A 14,324-nucleotide genomic window follows, 5' to 3' on the forward strand; every position below is an offset into this window, starting at 1 on the left:
CACTGTATAGGACAAAGGCAAAAGATCTCTTAATTTTTATCATGTAAATACACAACTAATGAAAATTATATGTAACTTCCATGATTATTACCAGATAGGTAGGTCTACCTTTCACTGATTGAGAATCAGGGAGTGAAGTTCCAACTTGCACACAGACTGCGTACTGACTCTTCTAAACCAGCCTCATTCCAGCATTCTTTTTTGACCTCATTCCGTATCTGAATCCCACAGCTCTCTGCATCAATAACCTCAAAATATTGGGACTGTCTTCCTTGCACTTGCCCAAATTTTCTCTTTTCCATTTTCACCATTATTCTTCCTTTGTTATGGCTTCTGAAGAACTTTGTATTCCTCATGTCAGAGGTCCACTGTCCCATGGGTCCTCAATTTTACCTTTTTCCACTGCCTGTCATTCTCCTCTCTAATTTGGATTTTCATCCTCCCTGTAACATACATCTCCGTGTCTCAGCATACCCAGGCTTCCAGAGAGGAACTGGATCTTCTCTTCATGTGCTGTAGCCTGAGATTCGTCTTCTCTCCTCCAACAAAGTCCTCTGAACAGTAGTTAGCTGTCGCTTTAGTCTAACAAACAACCCCAGGCAGCTCAGCTTACAACAACAAAGGTTGATTTCTCTCTCTCTCTCTCTTTTTTCATTTTAACAGTTTTTAATTAATTAATTTTTAAATGTTTTCATTTATTTTTGAAGGAGAGAGAGAGACAGACAGACAGAGCATGAGCAGGGGAGGAACTGAGAGAGAGGGAGACACAGAATTCGAAGCAGGCTCCAGGCTGTCAACACAGAGACGGATGCAGGGCTTGGACCCACGAACCGTGAGATCATGACCTGAGCCGAAGTCGGACGCTTAACCGACTGAGCCACCCAGGCACCCCTAACAGTTTTTATTTAAAGTAGTATATCAGATTACTTTATTCCTGTATCTTCTCAATGGTTTCTTCCTTATATTTGCCCTTTTCCTTTCCTACTTGGAGAGACTTGGCTTTACATTCAAGGATCTCTTTGTGGTCTTTGTCCAGTTTTAGTCTAGTGATAACCGTCTTTCCAAGGTGAAGGCCCACCTTCTTTCGCTGTGCCTGCTCAATGCACATGCCCCATTTCTTCCTGTAAACCTGGACTCCTTTGCCAGTCTGCTGACCTTTGTAGTGTCCTTGCACAACCTATACTTCAGCATCCTTTTGGAGGGGCATGGATTGAATGTTGTACTTCTGTCTCAGCTCTTGGGAAAGAGGGGAAGACCTAATCTTTCTGCGAATGTGGGAAGGTGCTTTGGGATGCCTTTTATGGTTCTTGCTTGGGTCGGAAGTCACAAGGAGTTGGAGCTTCATTTTGGCTGCTGGCGCTTCAGCGGTGGCTGGCTGCAGAAGGGAAGAACGGAGTTTATTTCTTGTTTGCATAATCGTCTGCTGTTTATCAGCTGCAATTCTGAGACCCAGACTGGAGAAACAGTCCCTGTCTGGGGTATGTCTGGGGTATGTTGCCTTCATGGACAACAGAACCATGGAAAGTTTTTAAGATTCCACTCAGCAGGGAAACGTGTTACTTCTGTTTGAATTCCATTACCAAAGCCTGACAGCGGTGGAAGAAGAAGTATCTTCCTCCCACGGAGTGGGGCAGTGAATATTTGGGCGAATAATAAAACCCACCATGTCTACTAACTTACCTCTGAACTGTACATGCTGGCGTTGGTCCCCCTGCACTAAGCCAGCAAACATGTGCTCTTGAAGTCTGTGGCCTCTATTTAGTGAGAACGGTGAGTTTCTCATGATATTCACATGCTGGCAGCATTTGATCTTCTGATGTTAAAATATATTACAGGAATAAGCTCGACCCATTCATATTTTAATTTTTTTAAAAAAAGGTTTAAATATCTCATAAACCATAAGAACATATTAAATCTATATGTGCAAGTTAAATAACAGTAATCAAGCAAGCACCCATGTACACATCATTATTTCTTAACCAAGTAGAACACTGCTGTCACATTATGAGCCCCCATTTCCTGCTCCATCACATCCCCTACTGCTTCCCAGAGTAACCATCATACTGACTTCTTTCTTAGCTGAGTCCTGTTTCTCTTCAGAGTTCTCTGATTTAGATGCATGAAACTTCAGAAATAAGCTCAAATCTACCATTGTAATGAAAGAACAATGTTTACAGGAGAAAGGAGAAAGAAGCTAAATGGAGTCTTTGGGTCAGAGTCCAAGTTTGGTTCCTTGATAGTTTTAAGAGCCTCTTCTGGATAAGTCAGAGAAGCCAGGTCATGAGAGTTTCCCAGGGAGATGGGGCTCACCAGGGTCAGGGCATCTAGGCAAGTCTTAGTGTGGGTCAGCCACTGGATGCGCTGGGCTTCTGTACTGGGCACGGAGGGGAGAGCAGGGACTTTTCCACCCTGTGGCCATGACAAGTGAAGTGCAGATAAGCATGTAAGCCAGCCTCCGCTGGGCGTTCTGCACTGGGGTTAGCAACACCATGGTGTTAGAGGGCATCCTGGCTTCCATAGACCTTAGCATGTCTGTCTTTTGAGTTACAGGGTTTTAGCCTGACTTGGTCTTTTGTTTCCAAACTTCTATTCTCTCTATTTGGAATCTCTGTTTGGGGAATGCTGGAGCTACTAGAGTGAAACTCTAATATTCTTAGCTTTTCTCTTCTATTTTCTCATTCTTTTTTTTGTTCTACTTGACAGGAGATTTCCATAATTTTATCTTCCACACATTCTACTGAGTTTTTTCTTTTGGTGCCTTATTTTAATTCTAAGAACTCCCTTTTGGTTCACTGAATGTTACTTTTTTTTTTTTTTTTTTTGAGAGAGAGAGAGAGCACACAGGGGAGGGGCAGAGAGGGAAAGGGGGAGAGAGAATCTTAAGCAGGCTCCACGCCCAGTGCAGAGCCCAATGTGGGGTTCAATCTCACAACCATCAAGAGTCAGAAGCTTAAATGGCTGAACCATCCAGGTCCCTCCACTCAATGTTACTTTTAAAAATCATCTTGCTCTCTGGGGTGCCTGGGTGGCTCAGTTAAGTATATGGCACTCGATCTTGGCTTAGGTCTTAATCTCATGGTTGCGTGATGGATCCCAGGGTCAGGCTCCATGCTGATAGCATGGAGCCTGCTTGGGATTCTCTCTCTCCCTCTCTCTCTGCCCCTCCCCTGCTCATGCCCCCTTTCTCTCTCAAAATAAATAAATAAACTTTTTAAAAAATCAATAAAACATGTCTTACTCTATGATTTTGATTCTTTGGTATTTGTGGAGACTTTCTTGTGGACTAATATATATTCAGTTTTTGTAAAGTGAATCTCTTAATATTGGGAATAGAGTTCTATAAATGTCCAGTAGATAATAAATGTTAATTATGTCTTTCCTGTTTTCACATGCTTAGCATTCTTGTTTATCTGCTCTCTCAGTTCCTAACTTCTAGAGATAATTCATTCTCTGTAATTGTAGACCTGTCAGTTTCTCCTTATAATTATGTCAAATTCTGCTTTGTAATGTTAAGAATCCCTGGTCATATGCTCTCGGATTTAGGATGATTCTATTTTACTGGTGAAGTGATTCTTTATGATTAAAAAATGTTCCTCTTTATCACATTACTTTTAGCCTTAAGATCTCTGTTGTCTCAGTACTTATTTTCTTTAAATTAGTATTTAATATATAGTATTTAATATTATATATATATATGTGTGTGTGTGTATATATATTCATTTTACTTTCAGCCTTTTAATATCTTTGAATTTAAACTTTAGGTTTTAAATGTATTTATGTAGCATGTGGATGCTTTGTGTTTATTTCAATCTGAAAATATCTGTTCCTTTAATAAGTGAGTTTAGGTCAATCACATTTATTTGATTTAGTAGTATACTTAGACTTACTTCTGCCATCTTCATTTGTATTTTCTACTTACCATGATTTTTCTTTGATAGTAGCATTTTATGCTATTATTGCCTACTGCCTCTTCCTTGAAACTTTCCTCCTTTGCCTTCCATGACACTCTACCTTCATCTTTCTTTGCCATCTCCTTTTACCTCTCATCTTGCCTCCTTTGTGACTCTTCTTCATACTTATTAGCCATCACTACAGGCTTAGACCTTGACTCTTGTTTTTGTATTCCAGATGTAGTCATCTTGTCGCATGACTTCGGGAACTTCCTAGATGTCTCTTGGATTTGTCACTAGCTCCTGGGTCCTCAGGTATAGAATAAAATTGGCACAGTGGGGAAAGTCTTGCACTTTTCCTTCAGTAATTTGATTTACTTTATAGAAATCTAGAAAAGATTTATTTAAGGAGAGGTGGCTCTCATGAGTAGTTTGTACATTAAATTTACTCATTTTATGCCTACCACCCCCAAAGCATCCTCCAAATCATCTTAAAAGGAAAAAAAAAAACCATGTCAGAAAAGGAAAAGAAATAAGGCCTGTTCTTCTGTAGAGCATAGTCTCTGCCTTCTGTGATCTGTGTCTCTAGGGGATGATCCATGGAGCTAAATGACAAGGTGTGGTAGATCTTACAGCCTGGAAAGTTGCTACTGTTCCCTGTTGCTTTGTTTCCTTTTGTTCTAGGACCAGCAGAGCTTTTATACTGCTTTTACAGAATCTGTGAGACTAGTTACACTGCTTTTATAGACTCTGTGAGACTAGTTACACTGTTTTTACAGAATCTGTGAGACTAGTTACAGTTTTTACAGAATCTGTGAGACTAGTTACACTGTTTTTACAGACTCTGTGAGACTAGTTACACTGTTTTTACAGACTCTGTGAGACTAGTTACACTGCTTTTACAGACTCTGTGAGACTAGTTACACTGTTCTTACAGAATCTGTGAGACTAGTTATACTGTTTTTACAGAATCTGTGAGACTAGTTACACTGTTTTTACAGAATCTGTGAGACTAGTTATACCGCTTTTACAGACTAGTTAGATTTTGCCCTGAGGTTTACCTCACACATCTGCAGATTTTTATGTTCTCACACAATATTGCTGGTCACCTCTATTAAAATGTGAATGGTTCCATAAATGGTGTATATAAATGTGAAAACATGAGCTTTTAAATAAGAAGCTACTTAATCATTATAGTTACTAATCTAAAAAAAAAACCAAAAAAGGTTTGTTTTTATTTTTTTATATGTTTTATGAAATAAAGGACAAAGAGCTTCTCCAGGCATGAACTAGTCTGGGCTTTCTCTGTATCTGGTCAAGGTCCCCTCCCTACCTCCTACAGTCCCCATGAGTCCTGTGCAATTACTGGTGACTGACTGGTAGATTCTGCTTCCCCTTAAATTTGACCTGGTTTAGCCAGCTTCTCCATCCATTCAGTTAACGTATCTCATAAAGCATGACCTTTTTCCCAGTAATTTGGGCTCAAAATCTAGGATTCCTTCTTCTGTCTGCATCTCACATCAGTTAATTGCTAAGTCCTCCAGATCAGAAATATCCAATAGAAATATAATGCAAGCCACATATGCAATTTCAATGTCTCATAACTATACCAAAAAGGGTAAAAAGAAACATGTGAAATTAATTTTATTAACATATTGTATTTAATCAAGTGTATTCAACATATTATCATTTGAACATGTAATCAGTATGAGTTTTAATGAGCACTGTACAATGTTTTTCGTACTATGTCTTTGAAATTCAGTAAGCATTTTATATTTATGGTGCATCTCATTCAAATGAGCTGCCTTTCAAATGCCCAACAGCCAAGTGGCTGCTGTCACAGACTGTACATCTCTAGCACCTGGACGGTGGCTCATGTGTCTGATAATCCCTTTCCCTTCTCAGTGCCACATCCCCGGGTCAGGGACTGTCTACCTAACTCTTCACAGGGCTGTTGCAGTCATCTACATACTTCCATTATGCCTTTAAGTCAACAAATAGCTCAAGTTAGCTCTTATTGATTGTGACAAGCACTGTGCTAGGTGCTGAGGTTACCAAGATGAGTAAAGCCAAATCCTTGTTCTCAGAAGGATTGCAGTATAGCAAGGGAGACAGAAATATCTACCATTAACCATGACACATTGTGGTGAGTATAGTCATAGTGGTATAAATAAAGCACAATGAAGGAAATACTCGCTTTGAGGAGATTGAAGAGCATTTCAGAGAGAAGACGACATTTGAAATGGGCTTTGAAAGAAGAGTAGGAAGCGAGCAGATGGACTCAGGGAGCAGAGGGTAAAAGGCAGGAAGGCGAAACAAGAGCAAGCTGGGTCCATCTCAGTACTGACAGAACCTACATAATGCAATTAAATAAAACTTGATAGAATAGCTCCCAACATACTCCTCCCCTGATTAAAACCTTCACCAGCTTCTTTCCTAATGAAAGCAGGTATGTTTTATGCTTCATTGCTTTAAAATGTAGGTTTCATGATTATTCAGGTATGTTGAGACTTATAGATCAGGAGATGATTGTCATTGAAAGGACACTTTGCACTTAACAGTTCCCAAAAGGAAGGGGCATGCCATGTACGATAGGGTTCTATCCAGAATAAGGTTTGACCACATATCTGGGCATTGTGGCCCAGGTAAGCTGACAGATAAAACTAACCATCACATAAGTCATGCAGGACCACACAAGGAAACACCAGGGTTGGTCAGGAGATTGGGAAGTGGGAGGGAAACATGGGCAAGAGCCTTTGTTGTGGTTTCTGAGAGAAGGAACAGGGAAGATGGGGTGAGCAGGCTTAGGATTGAACAGTATGAATAATTTCGACAGGCTCCAGAGTGTGGAAGCTGTCCTGAGTTGTCTGGTCCTAGAGAAGGGGGTTCTAAGGGCAGGGGAATATTGGCCCAGATTTTAAGAGCCAGGTCACAGAGGTAAGGGGAGGGTGGATGTGAGCTCTGGGTTAGTTAGTTTGTACATGAAAAGCATGCTCCCAGGAAAGTCATTTACCCTCTCTAGGAATTAGTCTTGGGAGAGGTAGTTTCCCCAGAGTCAGTAAGGCTCCAGATGTCAAAACATCAGAATAAAAACATATGCTTATACACTGGCATTCAAGGACTCTCATATTTTGACTCCTTTCCAGCTTTCCGCTCCCATCCAAGCTAAACTGAGCTACTCCCTGGACCCTCAGCTGGTTGGCCCACCACTTCCCCACCTCTGATCTGTGCTTTTTTCTGTTATTACTTTCTGCCTGATGCTTACTCCCTTTTAAATCATCAATATAACTTTTTTCTTATTTAATTACCTTTGTTAGCTTTTAATAAAATAAAATGTTTATGTTTACATTCAATGATGGCAGCAATGATTCTATCTTCCATTTGATGGACCCTAAGCATGTTCCAGGAGTTTTGCTCAGTGTTTTACATACATTTTCTCATTTAATACACACAATAAACTCAAGAAAGAGATGAGATAATTTATCCATATTAAAGATGAGGAAACTGAGGCAAGAAAGGTTAAATAATCTGGCCATCATCACATAATTAGTTAGTGGCAGACTAAGTGTATACACTCACTATACTTACAGTTAAGAGCCTGCATTTGTAATCCTCAAATCCATATTATATGGAATTTATCTACAAGTCTTTTTTCTCTCAAATCCTTGAAGATATTAATCACAATTGGTCAGGTGCTTCTTCAATGCAGAGATGTTCTTTTTCTATGAATTGCTTGTGAGTGCCTGAGATATAAGAAGGAGGTTATATCTTCTTTCTCACCTCTCCCAGCCCCGGTGAGAGGCCTTATGTTCTGTAGTGATTGCTATACATCCTAATAGGATCCCATCTCTTCCTCTCTTCAAAAGGATTTTGTGGGGCTCCTGGCTGGCTCAGTCAGTTGAGCATCTGCCTCTTGATTTCAGCTCGGGTCATGATCCCAGGGTCATTGGATTGAGCCCCGAGTTGGGCTCTACCCTGAGCATGAACCCTGCTTGGGATTCTCATTCTCTCTCTCTATGCCCCTCTCCCTCACTCGTGCACTCTCTCTTTCTCTGTCTCTCTCTAAAATTAAAAAAAAAAAAGATTCTGTTACTTTCTTATGTCCCTTATATATTCTGCTTAGTATCAATATTCATGTACTTTTGTTAATTGTCACTTCTACTCCCAGATTATGAAGCTTGTTGAGGGCAGACATTTGATTTCACTTACACTTAATCAAGTGTTTATTAGTATTGTGTTCATAAAGAGGTATTACCTTATTATCTATACAAAAAATTAAACTCTGAATTGTACTATTTAGCTTATGGAAATATTATAGAAATAAATTATGCCTTTCAGACATAGATCCCTTTTCTTCAACAACAAATAAAGTCTAGCAAATGTTAGCTTTGTGAGAGAGATTGTATATTTCCTTTGTTTGACTTACTTTAACTTTTTTTTTTTAATTTCCATTCTAGTCAACATATTATCTCGGTATTTTTTATTCTTGGTTTTCCTCACCAGTGGACTCAGATTTGAGAATGAAAAAGGAAAGCATCAGCATGATTTTAATATAGGATAATTCAACATATTTCACATAGGCTTGATTTATTTCAGGCACTTTCCTTTAAAGAATGTTTTCACTTAAAATTAACATCGCAGTTTGGTAACTGCATTACTAAAAAAGACTTTTAAAAAGGTGCAAAAGCCAGTCCAACTGGCAGACCTTGTAAGCTTTCCAGACTTTCTCACCAAAAGCAAAACGCAGCCAGATCTTTTCTGCCTCTGAGCAGACTTACTGAATGTGTTTTGTTGAAGGAGATGAGGAAGGGAAGGTTCATGTGTCAACCCCACCTCCTCAAAATCTGGAGCTCTGATACCTCCAGAAGGGTTGAGGCATTGGGGGGCATGTCAGGAATAAGCCCCAGACATGCAATATAGTGGGAAGAAAAATGGGCAAGAGGAGAGGGAAAAGAGGAAGCATAACAAAAGCAAAGGAGGGAGGAGGAGAGAACAAGGAAACACCAGCATGAAAGGAAAGAGAGAGAGAGGAACCAAATGAATACTGTGAGAAGAGGTTTCCCTTACAACCAGCTGCTTCTTGAATCCTTAGGATACGAACATCGAACAATGGCACACTCTTAACTCTGGCTCACTTGGGAATTTTCTCTCCCTAACCTGAATCAGAGTCAACGTGGGGACTGCCTGCTACTCCTTATCCACGCTTTGAATCCATCTTTGTCACGGCTTAGTTACCAAAGGTGTTGTCTAACAGGCCCCTGTGAATCCGTTTTCATGATGTGGTACCTATCGCGTTCCTATAAATGCAGAAAGCTTCTGACTTAGGGCAGTGTCATCATACTGGCACTGTAGCTTTTGTCTCAGCAAAGGAAAGAATGTGGAATCCCTAACTGTTCCATGGCTGTGTCCAGTCAGATCAATGTTTATTAGGCCCTTGCTAGGTGTCAGCACTGGCAAGACGCTGGGGGCATAAAGATCAGTAAGATACTGTCTTTATCTACTGACAGTGAGAGGGATACAGGGGAATGGTTTCACTGCCATGTGACTTACAGACTTATATAAGTCTGGAGATTAAAAGTATTTGGTAGTGTTCGGACCACTACAATTAGTGCAGCTGCTGGGCCTTTAAAGGTATCAAAAGAAATTGCAAATAGTTGAGAGATAGTAGAAGTTAAGAATATAAGACATTTTTTTGTTATTTGAGAAATGTTGGACCTTATCCCATGGATACTGAGAATCTTTGGAGGACTTCAAGCAAAAGAATCACGTAATCTATTTAGTGACAATAGATCACTGATACCACAGAGGAAGGAGGTTTTGAGAGACATCAGGCTAGAAATAGGGAGACCAGTGAATAGAGTAACATCTCAGTTTTCTTGGAACAGTTCAAATTTGTGTTTGTTTTTTTCTAGTATAATTATTAGTAATACCTCTTTCACTGTGTCTCCCAGTTTGGATGATAAATTCTGTGGCCGCTCTACTAACTACAGATTTATCCCAGTGGCCTGGAAAAAGACTCTATGGTGCTTGGAGTTCATCAGGTCTTGGCTAAGTGGATGAAGAGGAGTGACTGCCCAACGCTATCAGCAAGAACAGGCCCTTTGATCCCCTTAGAGTCTCTTAAGTCCACCTCTCACTCAGGCCTGAGCAGAGATAAAAGAGGGCCCAGTGAGCATTTAGTATATATATATATATATATATATATACTAAATTTATTCATTTTTGAGAGAGAGAGGGACAGGGAAGGGCAGAGAGAGAGGAGGACAGAATCCCAAGCAGGCTCCACACTGTCAGCACAGAGCCCGATGTGGGGCTGTATGTCCGGAACCATGAGATCATGACCTGAGCTGAAATCAAGAGTCAGACGCTTAACCGACTGAGCCACCCAGGTGCCCCTGAAAATTGAGTATATTAATTGAATGCTAAATATTATACATATGTGATGGCTGACTAGTTAACCACTCAACGAGCATGCTGTTTATTTGTCAGCTCAGATTATACTTGCCTGAGATATCTGGAAAGAAATGAGAAGGAAAGTCATAAGCAAGTGGTACAGGAAGTAAGAAAGACAACCCTTAGTTGTGCAAGGGCATGAGGCTCTGCTCTGGTTCCTGAAATGGAACTGAATGTTCATGGAAGGTTTTGATACTTGCTTGAGGACAGCAGAAAGGGCCGTGAAACCTTGTTAAAGTTTCATCAGCCTGGGTCCTTATAACCTTGGAAGATGGTAAGTATAGAGGCAATTGAGTCAACTGAAGGAAACAATTATTCATTTCCTACTGCACGTATTTAATCACGAGCTGTCACTCGGGCCTCCTGTTAAAATCCAAAAAAGGTTACTTGGTGGCAATAATTGGGGAATATTTTTTAAAAGAATGAAGTAACTAGACCCAGGAGAAAAGAGATGTTATCAGGAACACATTTTGGCAGGAAAAAAAAAATGAGTAAGAATAAATGAAAAAGGTGAAGAACTGTCATTTCCTTTATTTTATTTTTAAACATTTCAACTTCCACTCTCTCATTTTGTACATATGAGGCAGGCATTTCCTCCACCATAATCTCACTATTACCTTGCATTTATATAGAGCTTATCTCCCAGAAGCTCACAGGGCTACTTCTGAATCTATGCCACGTTAGAAAGTATTGCTTAACAAAAAGGAGATGCTCTTATTTAATCGTCATATCATTAAATGTTCTAGTGGGAGCTTGGAACTGGATTTGCTGTAGGCGGGTGATTGTGCACTGGGCCACACAAGTGCATGTCACAGCTCCACAGCTACCCGGGCCAGAGCAAACGTGGCATGCTTTTGCAACTTGGAGTCAGGCCTGCCATCACCCCCTTTGCTTTCCACTGTGACTCAGAGAGATGTTTCTAATCTGCAAAGAATTATCCAGGTTGCTGATTTACCTTCATGGCTACTGATGTTCCTGAAATATTTCTGGTGATTACCTCTCTATTTGGGAGCTCTGTCTGCCATAGGCAAGACCATTTGCTTAAATTTTAAATCTTGGGATTCCTTCCCCATTTATACTTTTAGACTGTCATTTGCAGAATTTCATTTAATCAGATGTACTTCCTCTGGTTTTTGCTTCAGAGAAATGGAATTGAATGAGGAAAAAAGAATCCTCTGAAGTGGAAGAGGATGGATTTGGAGATGGAAATATTTTAGGAGTTCCTTCAGAAATTTTTGTTGTAGCTTTGTTATTTAAAAAAAAATGCATGTTTCCAAGGCATTCGTAATTCAGTGAAATCAAACTTAAATAATTGCTTTGAGTTCAGTGAAAGTTGGTCTCTTCACATTTTCCATTTAGCTGAAAATTGATTTTCAGAAAAGTGAAGTAGATTAAAATTATTGCCTGGCCTCTGTATAATTCTTGAGCTGACAGTATTTTTACATGACTATTTCTCTGTCTCGTCCTCTTCCTTTTTCTGCTTCTCTTTCCTCATATTCCTCTTAGAGATTAAACTCTTTGTTCATTCATTATTGTGAAAATCGAATACAAAGTAGGAGGCAAGAAAAAGGACATTTCTTTCCATCTCTGGCATATCAATTTATTGTTTATGTTCTAAATTTGTGAACACCATAGAACAGCCTTTTTTGATTGGGTGTACTGTTTGATATTAAAAATAATACTAATAATGTTGGTTTTTCATTGAACTGAATGTCTCCTGTAAAACTGGAGACTCCTAGGCATATAGCACATGTCTCTAATCCCCAGAGCAGCCGTAGAAGGAATCGGACATGTGCCGGCCCCCTCTCACATAGAAGATCACGGAAGGATATATTGTCAGTGCTCAAGTATAAAGATGAAGCACTCAATTGCAAAGACAGTTGCTAAATCACAAAATCAATTCAAGTTAGAACAAAACTATGCCACCGGTATTTAATTATTTTGATTTGAATTTCGATTCAAGAATCAGCTAAAAGAACCAAGAGCAGTTTCATCTTGGCATCACGGGTATTTTCATTGTGTGTAAAATACATACACAACTAAAATAAAAAGTGACAAACTTTGTCCAGACCCCTGGCATTTACATGAAAAATATAAACCCAAAATGCATGTAATTATTAGAGCGATTTGTTTTGTAATGGGCTTGACTTTTTGTGCACTGCGAAGGTTGACATTTTATAAAGGTTTTGTTGCTAGGTACATAAAACGAGCCTTCTCTACTCCTCGTATTACAGTACCATTACCCTCTGATTAGAAGGTAATTAATTAATAAGTCCCCTTCTTTTGTTTACTCTAGGATTCAAGAAAGGTTCACAGAACACCACTGCATAGTAATGCAGCTATTACAATGATCTATTTGGGGAAAAACGTGCACCTATCTCATGATCACCCAGACTTCCGGGATGAAATAAAAGTTTATCAACAACACTGTGGTGGGGAAAACCTTTGTGTTTACAAAGGCAAACTACTTGAAAAAGGTACACATGAAATGTGAATTTTTTTTAAGTTGCTTGAGGTTGATGCTATAGATAAGCTATCGTTGATATAATATCAAAATGACTTCAATCACTCTATGAAATTATGCATATCCAGGGACTTATAAACCAGCTGCCTAAAAGTAAATCTAGATTTACTGCTCCGTGATTGAAACCGAAGCAGCAATTACTCTTGAAGATTGTGGAAGAAAGAATTTGGAGTGATTTAACCCACTAACAGATTAATTTTGGGATAGAGATATATGATCATTAAAATGTTGCACGAATAAACTGTCCCCCAAATTACAAGTTAACTATTTGGCCTGCCATAATGAATTATATCACACATTATTCTAAGGGAAAAATACCAGATTGGCAATTTGTTCTTTAGAAAAATGTTGAGATAAAATCACAAATCCAATAAACTTCAGGGTGAATCACACCTAAATAACTTGGTGCAGAATTTGGCTAGATGGATTTTAGTACATTTCTGCTTTCATTTGATCATAAATCCATGTTTCTTACCATAAGATAATTTTTATATCCAATACAGGGTTTCTCATATTGTACTGAAATGGTTTTCATCAATATTTAGTTCTTTGTAGTAGCAGTTAAAAGGATGAGGATAGGGGCGCCTGGGTGGCGCAGTCGGTTAAGCGTCTGACTTCAGCCAGGTCATGATCTCGCGGTCCGTGAGTTCGAGCCCCGAGTCAGGCTCTGGGCTGATGGCTCAGAGCCTGGAGCCTGTTTCTGATTCTGTGTCTCCCTCTCTCTCTGCCCCTCCCCCGTTCATGCTCTGTCTCTCTCTATCCCCAAAAAAATAAATAAAAAAACGTTGAAAAAAAAACTTATTTAAAAGGATGAGGATATAATATAGGATTATATTTGTTATTTCCTTGCTTAAGAAACTCTGTTTAGAAAGTTATTGTATTTTTACTAACTGAAAGAAATATTTACACTTGGGCAATCTTGATATAGGTTTAGGGAGTCTTAGGAATTGGGGGCAAGCATGGAATTATTACTTTTGGCTTTTCTGATTTCCCTCATCACTCAAAAATAATGACTATTAATTTTAAAAATTTCAGGTACTTAAAAAGAAACTATACAGATTTTAAGGATTACATATATAAAACTTTCCAACGTAAAAAAAAAAAAGAGTAAACACTTGAATGTTAGTTTTAACTTTTACTTTATAAAGATTTGTAAAACTTACAAAAAATAATCCTCAGTATATTCTAGAAATGATTTTTCCTCATTTTCTCTACTTTGCTGAAATGTAGTTTACTTTGTCATTCTGTCATAGCATTTGAAAGTCCATTCCTTTCACTTTGTAGGTGAGGAAAATGAGGAGACCAGAGATATAGTGGCTTCGTATGGTCCCATGTACAGTTTGGGGCATGGTCAAGAGCAGATACCGGGCCTCTGAATTGGTGCAGGATCCTTGCTCAGTTAGCGATCAGTGCCGAGGGTTTCCTACGTTTTCATAATATGAGTGGCATGAAACCCC

General features: G+C 39.2%; 1 protein-coding gene and 1 pseudogene across 1 annotated transcript in view; one reads left to right on the plus strand and one right to left on the minus strand.

The window, feature by feature from the left end:
- The window catches only part of ERICH3 (glutamate rich 3), a 106,071-nt gene that overhangs the window by 43,414 nt on the left and 48,333 nt on the right, over positions 1-14,324 (plus strand). Inside the window, exon 8 of the mRNA XM_047868877.1 lies at positions 12,640-12,820. Coding sequence (XP_047724833.1) covers positions 12,640-12,820 — 181 coding nt within the window. The remainder of the gene's footprint in view (positions 1-12,639; positions 12,821-14,324) is intronic.
- LOC125172524 (60S ribosomal protein L26-like) lies at positions 929-1,345 on the minus strand (annotated as a pseudogene).

This window comes from Prionailurus viverrinus, chromosome C1, assembly GCF_022837055.1.
Source record: "Prionailurus viverrinus isolate Anna chromosome C1, UM_Priviv_1.0, whole genome shotgun sequence".
Classification (NCBI taxonomy): domain Eukaryota; kingdom Metazoa; phylum Chordata; class Mammalia; order Carnivora; family Felidae; genus Prionailurus; species Prionailurus viverrinus.